Below are 22,531 nucleotides of genomic sequence, written 5' to 3' on the forward strand. Positions count from 1 at the left end.
TCGCTGACCAATGTTTTAGGAAAAGCGTCAAATACCGATAGGAGATGTGAAACAGAGTGCCAACAGTGTCTTAGACTTAGATCTTAAATAATGAAAGAAACTTCAGAAATAAGATAAACGTCAGTAACTTCGACACTATACTCGAGAGTTATTCGATTCAATTCGGGAGTCACTTCAAATTTCGAGCACAGTGCCGCGACTGCCGATTCGTAATTATAAAAAAAAAAAAAGGATCCATATCTTTTGGATTTTCGTATTCTCGACTCCGATTCGAATGTTCGAAGAATGTAGAGAGGTACTCGAGTACCGGTTGAAGGCCGTCGCTGCCACGCTACGTGTCTGGCGACAGTATCGTTTGTTAAACGGCAGTCGTCTCTGCCATTTGCCCGTTCAGTTCTCTCCTTTTCTATCACGAACCGTCTCTCTTTCAAGCCAGTTATACCATATCTCTCTACTCTCTGACCGTCTCCGCCTCTCCCGCGTCTCTCTCTCTCTCTCTCTCTCTCTCTCTCTCTCTCTCTCTCTCTCTCTCTCTTCCTCCCGTTCTGTCAATCTCCCCCGCACTCCGCGACCCTCCTCGCGTTGCCGGTCACGTTCTCCTCCTCCTACGAGCACCACTTGCTCGTATCGGTCGGTCCGGTCCCCTCTTTCTGGTATGTTTGCGCTCAGTTAGCTCGGTATCGCATTATGCTACGGTCAGACCGCGTCGCACGGTGCCGCAGCCGTGCCGTGTCAGTGCCGCGTCGTCGTTGTCATCGTCATCGTCATCCGTATCGCTCCTCTTGCCGCGGTGCCACCCTCGATTCGATCCACCGGCGGGAATTCCACGGGCACCCGCTGGCGTGCAGCTGGTGGGAAAATGGGAAAGACCGCCAGCAAACTGAAGTCACGACGTAGCCAGAGTCAGTGCGCATTTTCCTGCATGCATACCACCCGCCACGTGACACCATGTGGTCTTCCGCTTGCGCATTTATACGCGCATTTGCACGACATTTTCCCCGCGCTCGTCGCACCCCCGCGGATATAACATTCATCGCGGGGGCAGACGAGCCCGCGACACCCCGCCGAGAGCCCTGACTCCGTGTAACGAAGTGCGTATTTACGGGATAAACGTAGGAGGCGACCGCTCGAATTTTGTCAATTTTAACGCTATTTTTGTCATCACGTTGATAAGTATAAGGGAATAAATGCGCCAACGTGTCGAGTTTGTGTGTTTGTTCACTGGTAAAGGGAAAGGCGATATTGCACTTATCGGTGATGCATGCGCGGCAGATCGTGTTACGAGGGACACGTGTGCACTCCCGCCGATTTATAATTCCCTCCCCCTCCCCCTCCCCCGTTCTCAGAGCCCTCCCTGTCCACATGACGTATTACGATTGTCGAGGGCAACGGAAAACCACATTCATAAAGCGATAATAATCGTTACGTAAATCACAGGCGGTGACGCGCTCAGAAGAAGAAATGTCGGTCATCGCCTGCCGGTGAATTGGCACGTGCAACTGCATAGGAGTCAGGATGAGACTGTCTTTTACGGGATCACGCCCTTTCCGCGATTGTCGGAAATGAATTACGGATGATTAGTCAGCTTCCAGATAAATTATAGAGAACGATTTTAACGAGACACGAACGTGAGGATCCCAAACGAAAAATGAAACGTTCATCATCGAGCGACGCCTACGACTCGATCGTAAGGCGTGTATAATAAATCGAATTCAAGTAGACTCGACTATTATTATCCACGCTCGAAGCTTAAAACCAACCGAATGGAAATCTGGCCTCTATCGACCAAGTTTCGATCGAGCGATTCAAGTAAAAGGAAGCGGAAATTAAAGAAAAAAGGATGTAGAATCTTTTGCGTAACAGGTGCATAGATCGTCGCTGTACGCGACGAACCTACCGCGCATCATATTCGCGTGATGTCGCAAGATCGCGGTGAAAGTAGAACTTTTCGCTCTGTTCGAGCGAACGCGTTGTAATTTGCACGCGGTTGTGTGTTACAAAAACTGCAACTCCTATCGCTGTTATTATTTTGAAAATCGTGGAGAAACATGCATTTTCAAACCGTTCCAACGTTGATACGCGCGCTGGAAATCCCGATAAATAACTCGCCTCGGTTGTCTTTCTCTTCGCACGAACGCGTCTCGATTGAAATTCCTGTTGCGCGATAATTACATGACGATGAAGAAAACAAGGACCTGGATACGAATTACACTCGCGTAAGAGTACTCTCTGAAAAAAGCTGAATTTGACGTTTTAAAAACGATTTGATATTTTCTCATATATTTCTAAAGCATTCTTTTAATTGAAATCAACCTGAAGATCATCATTTCTTTATCGTTTTTTAATTTTTATATTTCAAGTGTTCATCATAAATTGTCAAATTATTAACTTAGTCAAGCATTGAAATAAAAAGTTCTTTCTATTTATTTTTGAAAAAAAAATTTATTTTTAACTTCTCTCATAAGTTAAAAGCTATTGTATTGAATTCTTTTGTTGAGAAAAAAATTTAATTAACGAAATCTGTAAAAATTAGTTTATTAAACATTTTGTGTGAAATGTTCTGAAAAGTTGATTTTATTATTTTGAATAAAATAAATTATATTATCGCTTCTTTTATAAAAAAATAAACATATTCGCTCGGTAAAATAATTTTTGAATAAACCTTATAATAAAGGTAAAAAAAAAATGGGCGATTGTGAACGTTATCAAGCGGGTTCCTCGCATCGAGCGGTAAAATATTTAACTTGGTTTATCTCTACAACCGTCTGCGCTACCGTGTATGATTAAAGTACAGTATGTCCACAAAATTACATGAAATATTTTTTTTTTCTAAATAAAATTATGAAACGTGCTTTTAAATCAAAATTACAATAGGAAATAAAGAAAATCGGATCGAAAAATCGCATGGAATACAATGCGTTAATCTAAAATAAAAATATAGGTTCTTTCACATGTAAAACTAGACATTTTGCGATTAATGAATTCTCGTTATTTTTAATTAACTTTTGTGCTTTTCTTTTGGCATTATTTACATAACGTAGAAAGTCAACATGTCGTAAAATTAAATCCAAAAATCTGGTTTAAAAAAAATGGTTTTGAAATTACGATAGTCCCATATTATATAGCTTATAATTTTATAATTAGTATAATTATGAAAATAGAGATAAATTATTTTGCACGATAGAAAATTGTGCCTCGACTGTCTCTCACTTTTGCAGTCGATGGCGCCTCTCTAAACATCGCATAGATATCTCTGGTAAACGGCAACCTTATCACCATCACTAGGTATTATGTTCGCTTGCAAGGTATACGTGCAAGAGATACGCAAAAAGAACGAGATATATATATATATATATATATATATATATATATATATATATATAGAGAGAGAGAGAGAGAGAGAGAGAGAGAGAGACGAGCAGGTAGACACAGCGAGTGCAAAGGTAAGAAAAAGGTAGAGGAGCGGACGACGGATATGGGGGAAAGAGAGAGGCAAACGACTTTACAAACCTGCATTCCTCTGGCTCGTTTTTTTAAACGTGTCCAGGCCGCCGATCGAGAGACCGACCACGCTTACAGTGCATTCAAGTTCGACGCCGGGCCGTTTCACGCGTGCACACGTAATGTGAGATAATTCGGATGAGCCGAATGAAATTGCGATCGCGCGGACTCGTGCAACTCGAACGTGAGCATACACACACACACACACACACACACACACACACACACACACACACACACACACACACACACGGTGGCCAGAATGGAATCCGTAAAGCTGGAAGACGCCGGGAGCATACGTGAGTGCACGGTGAAATATATGCAATCTTCGTCTTCACGTGTCCACGCCAGCCGGGTTTTATATCGGTGCGCGAATGGAAATGTCAACCGTTTTATATACCGTAAAATTGCACATCGGCTACAAATCCGATATATCGGATTCTGTGCGCGCGCCGCAGTCGCAAATCGAAAACACTGTCAGTCTCGAGAGATAAGCGAAGGAGAAACGATATAAACCGATTAATACGAGAGAAATTCGAGCGAGAGCGATATATATTATTACGCACACGCAAATACGCACCTCGTTCTCGCAAGTCGATTTGAAATTTGCTTTCTCTTGAAATGATACCAATTAGCGCCGATTCTCGCTACGCGAGATTGGATCGCGTTCACGTTCAGTTCTAAATTTTATTACATAAAACTTTTTTTCTTTACACTTTCATCTCTCGTTGATCGAAGATTCGAGAGAAGCACGATAACACTTTTACACGCAAATTTCTTTACGGCACATTCAGGCATAGCATGGAGCTTTCGATTCCCATCTATGGGTACTCTGCAGAACCTAGGTACCAACGGCCGACGGCGCAAACGGAATGGCCTTGCCTCGTCGGACTCGTGTAAGGATCTTCGGCAAAAGAGGCACACGATACACCTGCAGTCGGAGGTGATTATTCAGAAGGAACCGTGTCTAATCGTGACCCCGCCATCGCCTGAGGATCCTATCGAGGACAATTCGAGGTTCGTGTAAAAAATATTTAAATATTTACGACGTACATGTTAGAAATGTTAGTTATCCGAAATAACGAATACGTAACGCGCGACCGAAAATCGAAAACTTTGGCAGTAAATTTTTATTTTTATAAAAAGCTCGTATAATCGTAATCGTATAATCGTAAAAATTAGTAAATTTTACGAATTTTGTTATTCCCTTTGGGATCGTCGTCTGAAGGGATTAAAGAATGGGAGGAGTGTGATGTGTGCGAATACGAAATGAGGACGGGAACCAGAAGCGGGAATAAACGAAGGTGAATAAGGAATTAGATACGGGGCATGGGACACACGCCGTTTTTGCTAAAGTCGAAGGCCCAAAGTTATAACTTATGAATTAGCCTCCTTTGAAGGTACATCGAGATACCGGTACGGGAATATAATGGGTCCGGCGACTCTCGAACCGGTTTCTCTCGATCTCTACCTTCAGAATGACGCGCTCTCGTATATATATACGATCGGCACCAACAAATACGGGAATTCCATAACGGGGAAATGAAGCCGGGAAACTACAAGCCGAGATCCACCTGTCATCGAGAGATGTCAATGCGAGTTCTCGAGGGTGATCGTGACCTATTCCAGGGGAAAAAAATACGCGCTCCAACGTCACTCCAACTTCAAACGTTACGGAATGATTGACGGATCAAAGGAACGTATCGATCATCCTCGAAACATCTCTCCCGCGATTAATCTCGGCAGTCCATACAGAGGAGTCTATCCTATCCTATTTCGGCGTAAAAACTTAAAACGATATTGTTTGGAAAGCGGACGTGGAATAATACATTTCCCTCGGGCAGCTTTCGCGAGATAAAGCCCGGTGGCAAGCGCACGGCGGTCAGCAGAACGGTGGCAGCATCCTCGCGAATATCACACATTTACACATGCGAGATTTTATGTCGGTGACATTGTACTGCCCGCAGAGAGATAAATAATTTTGTATCTCTCTTTGAATCGCGAATCTCGCTTTTTTTGTATACATTTCGGTCGTTTTACGCTTATTGATTTGCACATTCTTTTATATTTCGGATTATTCTGACGAGACTCATTCAACGGTGTGATAACATTTAACTAGAGCTCGATATAAAATTATCGCGTTAAAAGCCAATTTTTTAATTGCAAGAAGATAAAATTTGAGATAAAAATGGATCGAGTAAGGAATTACTAAAGTCTCATTTCTTATGCGAGCGAGCGTAACGTCGGCCAGTGCATCTCGATGACGCCGCTTATCGAACGTTTCCGGGTGACGCAAGCGCACCTTGGCCGTCGACCCCCTCCGTATACGCAGCCCCTTGTCCGCGGAGATCAATAACCCCCCGTATCGACGGAATAACCCGGTCGGAGGCGATAAAAGCGATACTCTTTTACTCCGTCTTGCGTCTTATATCTCTCCAATACGCCAAGATACGTAACGTGAGAAGTATCCATCGTCGACACACATGTATTCCGATATTCGTCGTCTGTCAAAGCGACTGACTTTTGATGGACGAGAAGAAGGGGCGGGTATGAAGACGGAACGGGTGGAAACGAACGAGGGCGATAACATCGCAGTAGCGTATCATCGGGGGTTCATAGATACGTGGTGATCGCGGATCGTCGTCGTCGAATAAATGCAAAATGCAACAAGATAATTTTTTTTATTTACATTTTATATGAATTAAAAGAATATAAAAAAATATATAAAACCGAATGATATATGCAATATTATATCCGCTCTCACGCGAGGAACGAATAATTACTCGCGTGTTTGAATTATATGCTAAACGATGACGATTTAACCGCGTTAAAAGGCCGTACATGTACGAGCGTACTACTCTCGCGACCGACGAGTCGTTATTTTCCATGCTCGTTATACCGACGTAACGACGTTATCCCCACATCGCGCGAGACCAACTCCGTCGGATTTAACTCGCGAGCTAATCGCCGGCAGCGCGCACGAATGGACAAAGGCAGGCAGGAAGAAAATATTTTCCTTGGCACGCGCAACCAACCAATCTTTCCTTTCGCCTCTTTCTCTCTCTTTATCTCCCGCTCTTTTCCCCGCTATCTATTAATATCATCTGGTATCCCCGCGATACTCCGTGAAAATACGATCCTGCTCGAATCGCGCTGATGGTCAGTGGGGTGCGTGCGTGCGTGCGCGCGCGCATTCTCTCTCTCTCTCTCTCTCTCTCTGAACTCGAGAGTCGCGGTCAAACTCTATCCGCCCGTCCGAAGAGCCGCACGGAGGCTTCCTCTCCTGGACGAGGGAATCGGGATCTATAGGAGGGAAGTTGATCGGAGGTCAGAAAATACGAGATACAGAGATGTGAGCGACTAAAGATCCCGTTCTGATCGCAGGACGCCGGAGGAAGAGGACAGCGACGCGAGGGTGGATTGCCGCGTATATCCTCCGACGTGTCAACGGGAGTCACCCTCAACGAAGGTACTCGAGAAGAGCAACAATCTCTCTCCACTAATGGTGAGTATCTATTTATCTTTCTCGAAGATCAAATGTTATAACTGGCGTTTTGAAGAAGCGAATGCTGGATTAAATTAAATTTACGGAGATCCGATTTTCGCATAGCCATGAATATTCATACGAGGACGAAGAAACTTGATTAATTTGACATCATCACTCTATCTTTTATCTAGTTTTCTCTGAATTTGTGATCGATTTAGCGAAAATGTCAACGTCATTCCTCGCTACATCAAACAATTTTCAATTAATTTTAACATCACATATATTTTTTAAAATAAAATCTCGAAATTAAGTGATATTTTCCTTCGATATTTTTATTTAGAAAAATATTGCCAGCTGAGAAGAAAATCAGTAAATAATATATACTACAATATTTGAAATATTTCCTATGCCTCATCACGCCTCACATATTCGCGTAATCGATCAAACGCGTAATCATGAATTTAAATTATCGAAGCTAGTTTCTTTTGTCGCGACATATAGGAAGCAATTAAATAGAACGAAGATATACTCGACTACAAGCGATGATGAGTTGTGTGATAGTCGAGCTACTTGATGACGTCGATGACGAGTTGCAGACGATTGACGACTATACATCGGGGAACCCAAGGCTGCTCTTGTTAAGCCAATCTTTGCTGGACCGCAGACTCCGGTCTCTTTCCAGCATTGATTGCTACAATTGTCTTACGCGCGGAACGTTCGCGCGATATATCATTTGCCTTCTCTAATTCCGAATGATTAATCGACAATACGAGATCGTGCCGGCATAGTGTATTCAAATAAAAAATTCACAGTAATAATGATTCATCATTTGGAAAAGTTCGGACTGACAAGATCAAGTTTTTGATCGATGTTAATCGAATATTTTTTACTCGGTTTAACAACGAGCGCATATCCGTGATGTCTCAATTTCTTTCTTAACACGCTACATTCAAGAAGAGATACATACCAGGAAATATGTTACTTTTGGAAAATCAATTATAAATTAAATTTAAGTAACTCTATTTTATTGATTTTTTTTAAAGGAACCGCCTGAAGAATCCACTCGTAAGCTCTTGGAAAGAGAATTGCGGCTTCTCGATCCTCGAGATCTACGATCGCACGCCTGGTACCATGGCAGCACGTTGCGCGGCGGTCGGAAAGGTGCGGAGGCGGAAGTGCCGAACGACGGGGACTTTTTGGTGCGCGACTGCGCCTCCCAACCCGGCAACTATGTCCTAACCGTACGATGGAAGGGTCAACCGTTACATTTCGTCATTAATCGAGTGAGTTAGCATGGCCAAATCAAAATTCTAGTCCTAACAATTGGATTGTGATCCAAAATATCATATAATTATATTGTCTTGTAATCAGCAAAATAAATTAATTTTTTTTAATAATTCATATTCAAATTAAATATTATAGATTAATAAAAATAAAATAAAAATACCAGAATAAAAATTTACCAGAAAATTTTTCTATTTTTAATTGTTTTATCAATAAATAAACATGTAATTTATTCAATACGCTTTAAAATCAGTTTATCGATGTAAATTTAAAGATTTAAAAATAATCTGATTTTTTTTTTGTAGGTTGTGATTCAACCCGACACGGTTTACGAAAGAGCGCAGTATCAATTTGAAGACGAAGCCTTCGACACGGTCGCTGATCTGATAACCTTTTACGTTGGCAGTGGTCGACCGATTAGTCAGGCCAGCGGAGCCCGAATTATTACTCCGAAAACCAGATCGGTCCCACTGACATGCGTTGCAGGACCTACAAGTAATCAACATTGCTCTAGTCCTAGCTCTTCTTCTCTATCGACCGGTTCGCCACCTCGCTTACCGAGAAAACAACAACGCAGTCACTCTCTGACCGCTCAGCACCACGTTCCAGATCAGCATGTCGTTCGAGACAACAATCAGCAAACAGGACCGCAGTTACCTATCCAGTCTAGTACCCTACCACGAGTACCGCCGATTCAGAACCAACCGCCCTCTTGTTCTTTGTCGTTGGGTCGCCAAAAGATCACTCGGGTGATATCAGATCCAGCCCTGCAGCAACAACAGCAACAACCCCAGAGTCTGAATCTTCAAAACACCCTAAGTACGGCACCACCTAAACCACCCAGGATACCCTATGTGCCGAACCATCAACATCATCATCATCACCATCATCATCACCATCATCATCATCATCAGAGCTATCAGGCCTCCGGCAGCGATAGCGGAAACGGATCGGGGGATAGCGAATTTGAAACTAATAATTCTGGAGGTACCAGCAACCCCTCGTCTTCGGTACCAATCAAGGGTGTGGTGATACGTAGCCACTATAACACTAGTAACGATGGCATCAATGGTAACAACAGCAGCGAGTACGAATTGTCGGCAGAAGAGCAGTTGGTGGTAGCCGCGCCGTCTCTAGAAATCACCACGCTGCTCGACATCGAGGGTTTTACGACATTGCTGTTACCAGCTGGCGAACATAGGCCTCTAGATCCTACAGCCTTGAGGGGAGTTTCGGGAATGTTACTGGATTCGGCACCGCGAGTGCTCGCCTCTCATCTCACGAGGCTCGATCTCGAAGTAGCACTTCAACCGGGATCAGGAAGTAGAAGCGGACTGAGTGGCATCGAACTAGCAACCCTTCCTCATGGTAGACAAGCCAGGATGGATCTGATCGAAAGGTCGGAATGTCTAAAATTATTAGTAGCTGTCACCGTGCTGGCTGGTGCCACGGCTATAGGTAAGCCATTTGAATTTATAAATTTTCTTGATTTTAATTAACTTTTGACTGTGATAAGCGTTTACGAAAGTCAATGAAAAAATACACTTAAAATTTACACAAGACAAATCATTAGAAGCGGAATATTTAGATTCTCTTGCAGTGATTCTTGCAGTGATTTCTTTTTTAAATACAATAACAATTGTTAATACCGCAGAAAGAGCCGCTACCATCAGCAAGTGGATCAAAGTGGCAATTGACACGAAAACCGCACTCGGCAATCTCTATGGCTTTTGTGGCGTAATGCTCGGTTTGTGCTTACCGCAAATTCAACGATTGGCCAATACGTGGCACCTGTTACGACAAAAGCACACGGACGAAGCTTTCAGCTTTGAAGCGAAACTGAGGCCTACTCTACGGGCTATGAATGAGTGTACAAATCCGCAGGCGCCTAATACGACATTACCACATTTGCTACCGATCGCGTTACTTGGAGAACGCGGTCCCGAAGATGTTTTAGGTAAAAAATGAAAATTATTCGTTAAAAATGTTAAAAAAAAAATAACAAATTAGTTTAATCAATGAATAAAGAAAAAATATCTCTTCGCTTTGTAATTCTTCTGGACAACGATATTAAATCTTTATTTTATTTTTATCGTTTATTTTATTATTATCTTTCTATATACTATTTTTAAATTTTTTTCTCTTCATCTTTTCGATGTGTTATTCATTCAAAAAACATTATCACAGGCACTGTGGCACCTTTCGGACTCGCGGCAGCGATACTTTCACCATGGGAAAACTCGGCATCCGATTGCGGTCTGTCGATCGTCTGGTCGCATCTCGAGGCGGCTCGCAAATTAGCCGATAGTCTGCCGCTTTTTCGCAGAAACGCAGAAATCGCTTTAGAGGGTTGCAGGAGCGATGAATTGTTGTCGGACGCCTTCCGCACCGAATTCCACATCAAATTTCTATGGGGTAGCCGTGGTTCCACTGTCGCTCCGGAAGAACGTCACCTGAAGTTCATTCAAGTCTTGGATGCAATGTACGACAAGTGTGCGGCCAGCGAAGTGGCCGCATAAAAGACGATCGAAGAATCTCAAAGATCTGGATGGGAAGAATCCAAAAGAAGAAGAGCTCTCCTTTCTGTGAGAGTTCTTCCTCCTTCTCCAAGCACTCGATAAACATCATGGTGGATTTTTTTTTAGATTTTTATAATTGCAGATACGTCAGCTAACACGATACCACGAGAAATTAAAACATCCTCTGCGTTAACAAAGTGGCATCACTTTATTGCTGCTGTAATCCCGAGCGTAATCGTAGAGCGTATTCCCAAAATATCGAATGTTCTTCCACCTAAACCCAATGCTTGTTCCGAATTTTGTAACTAACAGCGAGAGCACCCAAAGAATTGATCAAGAGGCTTCATTGGAGCCTACCTATAGCGTCACTTGTACTTAACTTTAATTGACAATGTAATTCGATAATGTTATGTTATAAGTGTTGTTCATATTTGTTCATACTTAATACACAGATTAAAAAAGTACTGCTCGTGATTTTATTTTCATCAACCGTCTTTAACTAAAAATCTAGTTTATTCGTAATAACAATTTATATAGTAATAATTTTACAATTTATTATTATGATATTTTATCGATATTTGCGAAATATATAATTTTGAGAATAAATTATACTAAACATTTTCGACGATATTTATCGATATGTTTGCAAATTTTTACACTCAATATTCCACTCAAAATTTAATTAATATAATATATAAATATATTAAGAAGAGTTTTCATTTTATGTTAGATTCTATTTATAAAAAGATGGTGTAAGACTTTAATTGTTGATGCTTTTCCGCGATTATTGATTAATTCTTTCGCTTTGTTCACTTTGTGTTACGAGCATAAATGTTAATATTATTTGTATAAAGTTTTAGTGGCAAGTATAGTAAATATAATATAAATATATTATATAAAAATATATAATGTTAAAAAATTTCGCGCGCAAAGTGTTCTCAATGTTCTAATATAAATGTTCTAATTAAATATAAAATTAGACATAAAGTTGTTTAATTTTATTGATCTTCTTTCGTTTTTCTAAGATGCACGAGAGACACGATATGGACACGACTGTCCATCTTTATCAACCTTGCGTCTAACACGGAAAAGAATCACAAAATCGTGGACATTATCTATGCGAATAAGGTTACAGCTAAATCGCGAGTATGTCTCTCAGGCTTCTCTCTGGTGTCCATATTTTCACAACTCGTGAATCAAGAGTATGCTTATACCCAAATAGCAAAACGTGCCAAAAGCACAAATTGCGAAGTTATGATACATGTTATGCCGGCAAAAATTGAGCAGTAATCCAGCATGGGCTGCTGTAACAGATACTGCCAGCAAAAATGCAGCATATATCGAGCAAGCTCTGCATATCACAACATGCTGCAAAAATGCTGTAAATATTGAAAAAAGCTTGTCGTCATAAATACATCAGAATTCAAGCATTTTGTGTTGCCACAATATTCAACAGAAAATACTCCAAAATGTAGCATGATATGCCGTCAAAGCATGTTGCAAAAATGTAGTAAATATCTGGCATATTTATTCTTTCACACTGTGACAGCAGAAATGCAGCGGAAACAGAATACAGTGTGCCATCACATCGTGACGTCAAAATTTCGATAGATATAAAGCACGATTTGCCTTGCAGAAACGCAGCAGAAATCGAACACAGTGTGCTGTCACGTGATGATAAAATTGCGGCAGGTATATGGCGATCTGCTTTATCAGCTGTGTCGGCAGAAATCGAGCACAGTGTGCCGTCACATCGTGGTGGCAAAATTGTAACAGAAAGCGGGTACGGCCTGCTGGCATAATCTGCCGGCCAACAGAAATCGACAAAACTCTGCATCTGTCATTAAACACAATAATTAGAAAACTACCGCTAGTTGCGTCCGTTTCTCGCATGCAAAATTTATCAAACTTTCTATATAAGCGAAATCATATTCGACATTTAAACATGCATTTATGATTTACGTATTTTTATATATGCGTTTGATGCAAGGTGTAATTGTCCAATAAGATAGTTGACGAAGTGTAGTACCTGAAAAATAGTACATTATATAAAATGTATATATAATGTACATTATTTGATATAAGAATCAAAAGAATTATAACTTTATATATTTAAGAAGCTTTTTATAACTTATTTCTGCTGTAAAAAATATATTAATTTCATCATTAGTAAAATAATTAAAAATTATTCTTCTAAAATAAGAGATAGAAAAAATAATAGAGATATTTTTCAAAATTTTTTAGTAACAATTTTTTAGTAAACAATTTAAATATTCACGAAACAGAATTTGCTCTATTTCTGTTGTTAATTTGCCAACAGGTTATGTTAGCAGATCCTATTCGATTTCTGCTGCGTTTTTGCCGTCACATCGTGACGACACACTGTGCTCGATTTCTGCTGTGTTTCTGTCGACACAGCTGATAAAGTAGATCGCGCCTTATACCTGCCACAATTTTGTCGTCACATCGTGATGTTACACTATGCTCGATTTCTGCTGTGTTTCTGCTACCAGTATCTGATATGACAAACTTTATACGATATCTGCTACATATCTGCTGACACAATGAGACAGCAAGCTTGATTTTTTATCGCATTTTTGTCATTATTCTATAATGAGAAGGTATGCCGCAAAAAACTAAAAAGCTTAATTAGGAAGCAGCAGCTTGAAATCTGCTGCGAAGTCATAATTGGATCTGCTGGCACAGTGCTGGCATACTACTGGCATTTTGCTATTTGAATACTCTTAAGCGTTGATCCGGTCTTTACGGGACACCCTGTATATGTATGTATATATGTACATATATTGTGTGTGTATGTATATCATCAAGTATACTATGATATAATTATATAATATTTCATTTGAGTCTTATATTTATTGCTTATTTTTTAAGACTGAGCATTACGTTCTCCACTTATTTGAAAATAAAAGCGAAGGCTCATTATTCTCAGTTTTAAAAACTAAAAGGTTGGTGTAACACCCTAATAGCTAACATTTTGGAAGCCTCTGGCTTTCTAAAGTATTAAGCCACCAACCTTTAGTTTTTTTATGATCGAGATGGATGTAAATACAAGTGCTATAAATAATCTAAATAACATAGTTCAATTAATATTTCAATATATCAATATGGTCAACAAGTGCCATACACCGTTATCAGTGCGTAGGCGCCTCCTTCTCATACACTTCTGGCGCGCACGTAGATTGTGTACGCAAGTATATGGGGACAGTTTAACACCGATTCCAAACGGCAATTTTTTGATAGAGAGAGATCCCTGGGCAAGATACTACTCGGCGATTTGCCATTGCCTTCCGAGAAAAGACAAGCGTAAATATTTTGTCTCTGCCGGGAATCGAACCCGGGATCATTAGCACAGTAGACAGTGCGCTGTCTACTATGCCACGTTCGCTTCTACTGCAAGAATTAGCTGGTTTAAAATATGAATTGAAGAATATTCAAAATGGAATAACAGTAAGTACATAGAACAAAAATAATATTAATAAATATATAATAACGTTTAACAAATTTATAAAAGAAAGAAGTAATTATAATTAAAAAAAAAAATTATATCTTTTTCTAGCTTTACATATATGGTTACAATCAACATCAAAGTATATTAGTTGAAAAAATCATAAATAAAATATTGCAATTCGAAATAAAGTCAGATGAATTAGAAATAACGAAGGAACAAATATGTAAAATAAAAAAATGTATAAGCAATTTTTTTAATTTAATCGAAATATTTATAAACATTTATTAATAATTTCAGTTTATTAGAAAATTGCAAAATTTTGATAATAAACAACCATACATACAGGTTCAAACTTATTTAACTGATTTATTATTAGGAAATTATACTATAAAGAGAACGATTAATACAGATAGTTAATCGTAAGTACAAAGAACATCTTGCAAACTCTTTTTATTTGTTTTTCGAAAAATTATATTTTTTCTCAAAAATTAAACATTAAATTTTCTTAATTAAAAATTATTATAATTAAAAATTATTAAGAAAATTTCTTAATATGTTATATAAGTTTGATTGTAGATATACTTGAATCCTTCAGGCAACTGGTATTTCGTAATGTTTATGTGGAACGCTTAATACACGATAATGTGACTATGCAAGAAGCAATAGATACAGCTGAATGAATTGAATATAAGTTGAAAAGTATTACCTTGATCTATATGCGATAAATAATGTCTTTATTAAAAACTGCCACTGGTATTAGACCGTAAAACTAACCAGAAGAAGATCGTAAATATGCACAGCATAATTTTATTTATAACAAATTTGAATAAATTAATATAAAAAGAAAATTAATTCATCAATTCATCAATTTAAGTTAAGTAATATGAATAAATTAGTATGAATTTTCCCCTTATAATAATTTCTATACTACCTGTGTGAAGATAGCCTCCCAACATTGAAAAACATAAAGTTTCTATAGCTCATTCGATTGCTCATCGTTTGCACAGGTATGTACATTTCAAATTTTCGTTTGCACACTTCTAGTAAAAAAATTATTAACAAAACAAATTTCGGGGGGCCATCTTCACATTAGCCCCCCAACTATGAGTAAATTAAATAAAAACTAGCTTAATTGATAGATATTCGTTTGCACATTGCCAAACAGGTCGATTTTTCGTTTTTTCCATCTAGTTCCCACATAGTTTTTCCCATCTTCTTCCCACATAGTTTTTCCCATCTAGTTCCCACATAGTTCTTCCCATCTCCTTCCCACATAGTTTTTCCCATCTTCTTCCCACATAGTTTTTCCCATTTAGTTCCCACATAGTTTTTCCCATCTGGTTCCCACATAATTTTTCCCATCTAGTTCCCACATAGTTTTTCCCATCTTCTTCCCACATAGTTTTTCCCGTCTAGTTCCCACATAGTTTTTCCCGTCTAGTTCCCACATAGTTTTTCCCATCTTCTTCCCACATAATTTTTCCCATCTAGTTCCCACATAGTTCTTCCCATCTAGTCCCCACATAGTTTTTCCCATCTTCTTCCCACATAGTTTTTCCCATCTTCTTCCCACATAGTTTTTCCCATTTAAGGCCTACATAATTTTGCCATATAGTTCCCACATAGCTTTTCCCATCTTCTTCGCACATAGTTTTTCCCATCTAGTTACCACATAGTTCTTCCCATATTCTTCCCACATAGCTTTTCCCATCTTCTTCCCACATAGTTTTTCCCATTTAAGGCCTACATAATTTTGCCATATAGTTCCCACATAGCTTTTCCCATCTTCTTCCCACATAGTTTTTCCCATCTAGTTACCACATAGTTCTTCCCATCTTCTTCCCACGTAGCTTTTCCCATCTTCTTCCCACATAGTTTTTCCCATCTAGTTACCACATAGTTCTTCCCATCTTCTTCCCACATAGTTTTTCCCATCTAATTCCCACATAGTTTTTCCCCTATACTTCCTACATAGTTTTTCCCATATACTTCCCACATAGTTTTTTCCATCTGTATGAAGATAGCCCCCCAATCATTAATTGTTTTATACATTTCATTTTACATGCAAAACATACAACTCAAACCAGAAAGAAAAATTTTATCATAAAGAAATGATGAAAACATATAGAATATAATTTTTATACTTAAAATCTAATATTTATTATAATATTTTGGAAAGAAATTTCTTTTTTATGAAATCTAAAGAATTAATAATATACCAATAGATTTGCTTTATTGATTAGATACATCAATAAAGCAAATTAATTCTTAATTAATTTATTTATTCAATATTTTAGCAAAATGTACTTGAGACTCAGTTAAGCTCAGAATATATGTAGTATTTATAAAAAAGGTAAGATATTATTTCATTAATTTTATTACAACTTTTTACTAATATATTTTCACTGATATATTGAAGATTATTAGACACTCTATTTAAATTAAATACATACATCATAAATTCTTGATTCGAATATTTATATTATGATTTTTCAATTGTTTTAGATTTCCTAAATGATATTTACAATGAATCTCTCTTTTCAATAGAGCGATATATTCGATATGTTCGATCGTGTTGCTTACATTTTTTGTTCTTAAATTTCTCGTATTTTCTTTCGTGCTTCTTTAAACGTCTATCTAGTCTTAGAGTGCAGAGAGCTAGGAAATATAAATTATGAACAAATCAATGAATAACAGAATGAAAAGGTCGAAAACTGGACGTCTTTTAATTACAATTATTTTAGCGTATGAATTATTTTTAGATACATCGTCCTTTAATTGTCTCGTTAAATAGAGAGAAGACAGTTCTAATATTTTTCAAATATTATTGAAAACATCATGAATTATATAAAAACGTTTATACGCAATATTTTTTAATAAAAATAGTTTACCATAAATCAAATGTCTTTTATTATTTGTGTACATGTTTTAAATTATTTTAAATCTTTTCAAAAGAATGAGAGAAGAAGAAAGGGCCGAACGAAAAGCTATTTTCATCTGAGTATAAGTAAAGGACGTGAAAATTGTAGAAATAATTAAAAGAAAAATGTGTTGCAATATATTTTACAATTTTAATCTCTATTATTTAATAATATATTATCACGCTTTCCACGTGTTTAATACACATGCACAATACACTTATATCATGCACATGCAAAGTAAAAATATCGCTATTGGTTAGAGTGAGATGGTGTGTATTTCTTTCTTTCTCGTAGGATTTAGCCAAAACATGGCGGATCAGAGTCTCTGATTGGCGAATCAGAGTCGTGGCCAGTCTCTTATTATAGTGTCTCTACTCCTAGCTACACCGAAAAAAGACCTCATTTATGCTTCTCATTATATGTACGTACTTTAGCTACGTGCGCATGCGCTGATATTTTATATGTAATACAAAATCTAAATGTATTTATATATTAAAAATAATTTTGTTTAGAAGTTAATTAAAAAATAATCACTAAAGATTTGAGTTAAACTTTACGTAGAAAGTTATAAATCTATGTAGAACCTCGCTTCATGTTAAAAAGTGCATGCGTAGAGACAGTATGTTCTGCCCCCCCCCCCCCATGAGGTTCCACTACCGAAAGGAATAATCTAACTCAACTCTTATCACAGTGATAAATTTCGTGCGCATCTGTCTGCACACAATGCGTGTGTGGTCACCGAGCAACATGACCATTGCGCACACTCAATTCGCTGTATCGAGTCGGTATGACAGATTTCCTAACCAAAAAAGTGATCAATTTTAACGCTAAATACCTCGGTTCGCGAGGTAGACCGCCGCGTTTTTCTGCCAGATTCTTTTATTTTAAGTGAAACCGCATCGATTGAACTCAATTTTATCAAAATCGGAGGTGAAGGCCGTATTCTAAATAATTATCGATTCCTTTTCTCTTTCTAACGGACCGTAGCAAGAGGATGAGTTGCCTATCTTCATAAAGTCTATGATCTGTGAGGATCATCCTCCCCCTCTCCCTCGAGGGGCGCGTGAACGTACCGTAAAGATGTGCCGCGAGTGAATTCTGAGTCACCCAGCGCAGGCAGGTTATTCAGCCGGAGTGAAATCTATAGGTAAACATGCAGCCGCGGCATTACCGTCGTGAGTGACCGTCGTGATTACGCCCGATTATAATGGCAGAGAACTTGTCGAAACGGCCTTCCAAAGGAATCCTCAAGACGTCCAGCAGTTTTGACAATCCGGAGGCGCCTAGGTGAGAGAGGTGTTAATTGAATTTCTACGCGCTCGCGTAAAAATAGAGACGCGTGCATCATCCCGGCGTTGCTCGTGTCGTCCGTCCGGAGTCGACGACGGAGGTTCGCGTGCTGACTCGTGTCACGCGCGCAAAATCATCCGGTATTTATAAATTGCGAGTTCACGCGCGGACCATCTCGACAAATTCGGCAAAATGCTCGAGTCGAATTTGATCTTCCAAGATATATGTATCTCCGCGGTTTCTCAGTTTGAATTCGCGAAAGAGGTTTTCCTACCCTAAAAAACTAAAAATTTTCCGAATATCCTTTTTTTTATCGAAATATTAAAACGTGTATAGTTTTCTTTCTTATAGAGTCATTAAATTTAAAGAAAAACAAGAACTTGCAAGAATAAAACTGATATCTCGAAGATATAAAATAATTGACATTATCCAGCGTTGCTTGACACAGATTCTATTTTTAGACGATGAACACCATTTTTTTATTTATCTTATATTAATGAACTGTAGACCGAGTAAGGAAACAACATGGGACGAGATGAATATTATCGCCACCCTTCATCCCGCTGACAAAGACTATGGTCACATGAAGATTGAAGAACCAAAAACCCCATACAATTTTGAAGGCCTTCAGAACGAACATGAGTTTGATCAATTAGATGCTAGCGCTCTTGCAGCAAAGTGAGTAATTTTTAATAATTTTAATTATAAAGAATATAATATAATATAATATAATATTATATATATATATATATATATATATATACATATAATTATAAAGAATATTATATATATATATATATATAATAAAAATAAAAAATTCATATGATTAAAATTTAGATTAGCTGGAGGTAGCAAGCCCAAAATTTTCCATACTGAAGAATCCAGTGAAGAGGAGGAAGATGAAGAAACTCCAGAAGAAAAAGGTAATATCTCTGTAAAAATATCTCTGTAAAGTATAAAACATTTCACTATCATCGAATTTTATTTCAGAAAGGAGAAGAGCCTTTGAGGCGAAAAGAAAAGGCCATTATCGAGAATGGCATGCCGTGCAAATGGCAAGACGACTCTTAGAGCAGGATGAATTAGAGGAGGAGGACGAAGATGGTGAGAGTAAAAATAATGAGGAAAATTCGTCGGAGGAAGAAAGCAATTTTGACACTCGTTTCAAATGCATGCCGTCCTGTGATAGAACTGAAAAGAAATAAACAAGAAACATCGATTAGTTTTCTTAAAATTTTCTTTTCAAATCGTCCATCGCAGTCATAATTCCGCAGCAATGTCGACTTTAATGTTTTATCGCGACTAAAAGCATATCACACAGCAGAGAAAATAGAGAAAATATTTATACTACATTTAAAAACCTGAACTAAATTTTGCATTTGAATTATGTATATATTGCTCTCCTCCATTAGCTTCATCTTTTGTAAATAACCACATTAAGAACCTGAATATTTATAGTATAAACTGCTGTTAGATTTTCCAAGATTAGACAAAGTTACAATAATATATGAATATTCAGAAATACTAATAAATTGTGCACAAAATAAAATCCTATCGTATTTAACAATCTATCTTGATTTTCATAGATCATAAAATTAGAATCTGTAAAAGATCTGTCCGTCGCTTCGCATGTATTGCTACAGGCCTATCGACGTTAATTTAGGCAACGCTATGTGTTCCCATAAAATTTAATGTTTTTGGAGAATTCTTCATTGCTATCAAAATTTGACGAACAATAAGGCTGGACAAGGCCCTCTCGCGTATAGTGAAAATTGCCGTACGTAATATTTACAGTAAGAAAAAAACATGTGTATTTAAAGCTGTTAGTACGTGTGTAATATATTACACAAGTTCTGTGATTAGCATAGGGATATGCTACGTAACCTCGGAATGTGTGACCTCAAATTTTCGTTTCTTCTCGTAATGTTTGATTTTATTTTCTAAACTTTCTGTAAAAGAAAATAGAATATATATTATATATACACAGATAGATAAATGAAATTCAGTTTGTACTAAGCGAACTTTACAAGTCTGTCCAAGTTCATTTTGTTTATTCCGATTCACATTACCATTATCAATCCTTATCATTTATTTGTATTTTCAATTACTTTTTAATAATATACGTCTAATTAATTGCTATGCACGGATACAACGAAGACATGTCTATTTTATTTCTTTCTTTGTTTATATTTTATTATACATTTCATTGAAATGACTGAAGAAGAAGAACATTCTATTCATGAATCAAAATTTGGACAGGCTTATCTCGATCATTGGGTATTGTATTATTAATAGAATATATTTAAAAAATTGTAATCTAAAATATGGAACACGTCCAAACGCGGCGACATTAGTATAGTATTACAAAGAGAAGAAAATATGAAATTACATATGATTATCAAAATCTTTTGAATGTCTGTATTATAGTCGTGAATACAAAACATATTAATAGAAACATTTAAAACAGTGTATTTGTGTGCATAGTATCATAAAGTTAAACATAGGTTACACTATGAATAAGTAAAAGTAAAAAACATTTTTAAATATTAAGCATATTAAAATTAAATTGAAATAAAGTTAAAGTCAGCTTTAGCAACGAAATTTTGTTCGGATTTGATAAAACTAATTACTTACCACACATTTCTCGTTTCATCAATGGTTGATATATTTTTGATTGTACTCCAAGAAGCAGGCAATCGCTTTGAAAATCGATATTTACACAGTTAACCAAATTCTCTAGTTCCATCAACATATTCTTAATCATTGTAGATCTGCAGATAATAACAAAGAAACTTTGTTAGATTACAAAATCACAATCACATATGATTATATATGATTATAAATTATTCCTTTTTCAATAAACATACTTTATAATATTGATAGCCCAATCCTGTTGTAATATTTTGATAGTATTTAATAATTCGTTTTCATCAATAAACCATTTCACATTTTCATAATCACAATACCAAAGATTCAATGGAATCTGATGAGCCATGTTGTATTGCGGCTTTTGTGGACAAGTCTCAATATCTAGAAGTCTCAAGATTATTTCAGGCTCTTCTTTTCTCCGCCCAACTAACAACAGAATGCCCATTAAACAACGAATCTGATGCCAGAGAAAAGCTTGACTCGTGATTTCTAATTCACACATATCATAACCTGTAGATTTTTCCACATTCTGATCGTTAACAAGTGTCACTTGTGCATCAATTACAGTTCTTTTAAAATTAACCACACCATTGGCTACGTCCATTTTACATATATTACGGAAATCATGATCCCCTATAGCATATTTGACAGCTTTATCCATGGCAACTATATCCAAATTGCCTCTTGGAAAGAAATACCTATATCTTCTATATTTGCAATCAAATCTCGCAGAGAAATTGGATGAAACTGGACACCACGCTATACATCTTATATTCATTGGCAGCAATCGGTTCAGTATTTTACAATAGGGCAACTCATCTGACAAATTGCCCTGATTCTCCGGCTCCAATCTACTGCGAACATCCAACGAGATCACCTGGGAGAACGAGCTAACACCTTTATCGGTTCGTCCACAACGATGATAATTTGCACTCTCACGAGATTCTATGCAGCAACTTTTCGATAGAGCTGCAAATAGATGATGCTCGATAGTTTCGTTGGTATCTTCTTGCACAGCAAAACCATGATAGTCCCAACCAAGATAATAAAACTTTAGAAGAATATGCCTCTTGTGATATCTACAATTGAAAAATTAACAAGACAACATGTAATAAATGAAAAAAAGAACACATCACGAGTTAAACAACACAATAGTATTTACCGTGAAAAATCAAACGATTTTCTCACTTTCCCTGGTGTCCCTTCTTTCCTCGATTCAACATCCGTACCTTTCGTAATCAATAGTCTCAGTTGCTCGTTACGAGCTTCCAATTGCAGTATCTTATCGATCAGTTCCTGCAAGCCAAAAATATCCACGTGCAAATTTAAAATACGAAATAAATATGAAATACACAGGAAATGTCACACGATAAACGTAACTCATACCGATTTATCGAGCATTTCCAATTGT

General features: G+C 37.5%; 3 protein-coding genes across 3 annotated transcripts in view; 2 read left to right on the plus strand and 1 right to left on the minus strand.

Annotated features, from left to right (window-relative positions):
- The first annotated feature begins 664 nt into the window (after nucleotides 1–664).
- On the plus strand, nucleotides 665–11,255 carry LOC105430791 (breast cancer anti-estrogen resistance protein 3 homolog). Its single transcript, XM_011644514.2, has 7 exons — nucleotides 665–902; nucleotides 4,296–4,518; nucleotides 6,886–7,006; nucleotides 8,032–8,271; nucleotides 8,578–9,730; nucleotides 9,927–10,229; nucleotides 10,460–11,255. The coding sequence occupies exons 1-7, from the start codon at nucleotides 860–862 to the stop codon at nucleotides 10,789–10,791; spliced, it is 2,415 nt and encodes an 804-aa protein (XP_011642816.2). The 5' UTR covers nucleotides 665–859; the 3' UTR covers nucleotides 10,792–11,255.
- A 6,704-nt stretch (nucleotides 11,256–17,959) lies between these two features.
- Nucleotides 17,960–21,359, plus strand: LOC105430809 (protein phosphatase inhibitor 2). The gene is made up of 4 exons (XM_011644531.3): nucleotides 17,960–18,468; nucleotides 18,979–19,149; nucleotides 19,309–19,394; nucleotides 19,462–21,359. The coding sequence occupies exons 1-4, from the start codon at nucleotides 18,389–18,391 to the stop codon at nucleotides 19,674–19,676; spliced, it is 552 nt and encodes a 183-aa protein (XP_011642833.1). The 5' UTR covers nucleotides 17,960–18,388; the 3' UTR covers nucleotides 19,677–21,359.
- LOC105430818 (tRNA pseudouridine(38/39) synthase) overlaps nucleotides 19,891–22,531 on the minus strand; it is a 2,994-nt gene continuing 353 nt past the window's right edge. Inside the window, exons 1-5 of the mRNA XM_089074648.1 lie at nucleotides 22,507–22,531; nucleotides 22,283–22,416; nucleotides 21,339–22,199; nucleotides 21,106–21,242; nucleotides 19,891–20,420 (exon numbers count right to left, since the gene is read on the minus strand). The exon at nucleotides 22,507–22,531 is cut by the window's right edge and continues 353 nt beyond it. Of these exons, the coding sequence (XP_088930774.1) occupies nucleotides 20,347–20,420; nucleotides 21,106–21,242; nucleotides 21,339–22,199; nucleotides 22,283–22,416; nucleotides 22,507–22,531 (1,231 nt within the window). The 3' untranslated portion in view covers nucleotides 19,891–20,346. The remainder of the gene's footprint in view (nucleotides 20,421–21,105; nucleotides 21,243–21,338; nucleotides 22,200–22,282; nucleotides 22,417–22,506) is intronic.

This window comes from Pogonomyrmex barbatus, unplaced genomic scaffold (genome assembly GCF_055798465.1).
Source record: "Pogonomyrmex barbatus isolate J1 unplaced genomic scaffold, ASM5579846v1 scaffold17, whole genome shotgun sequence".
NCBI lineage: Eukaryota > Metazoa > Arthropoda > Insecta > Hymenoptera > Formicidae > Pogonomyrmex > Pogonomyrmex barbatus.

Excerpts from the sequence above, each read along its gene's own strand:
- LOC105430791 (XM_011644514.2), top strand. The coding sequence starts at position 860 with ATGGGAAAGACCGCCAGCAAACTGAAGTCACGACGTAGCCAGA. Across the intron at positions 903-4,295 it reads GAAGTCACGACGTAGCCAGA|GCATAGCATGGAGCTTTCGA; the intron begins GTCAGTGCGCAT and ends CGGCACATTCAG. Across the intron at positions 8,272-8,577 it reads TACATTTCGTCATTAATCGA|GTTGTGATTCAACCCGACAC; the intron begins GTGAGTTAGCAT and ends TTTTTTTTGTAG.
- LOC105430809 (XM_011644531.3), top strand. The coding sequence starts at position 18,389 with ATGGCAGAGAACTTGTCGAAACGGCCTTCCAAAGGAATCCTCAAGACG. Across the intron at positions 18,469-18,978 it reads GACAATCCGGAGGCGCCTAG|ACCGAGTAAGGAAACAACAT; the intron begins GTGAGAGAGGTG and ends AATGAACTGTAG. Across the intron at positions 19,150-19,308 it reads GCTAGCGCTCTTGCAGCAAA|ATTAGCTGGAGGTAGCAAGC; the intron begins GTGAGTAATTTT and ends ATTAAAATTTAG.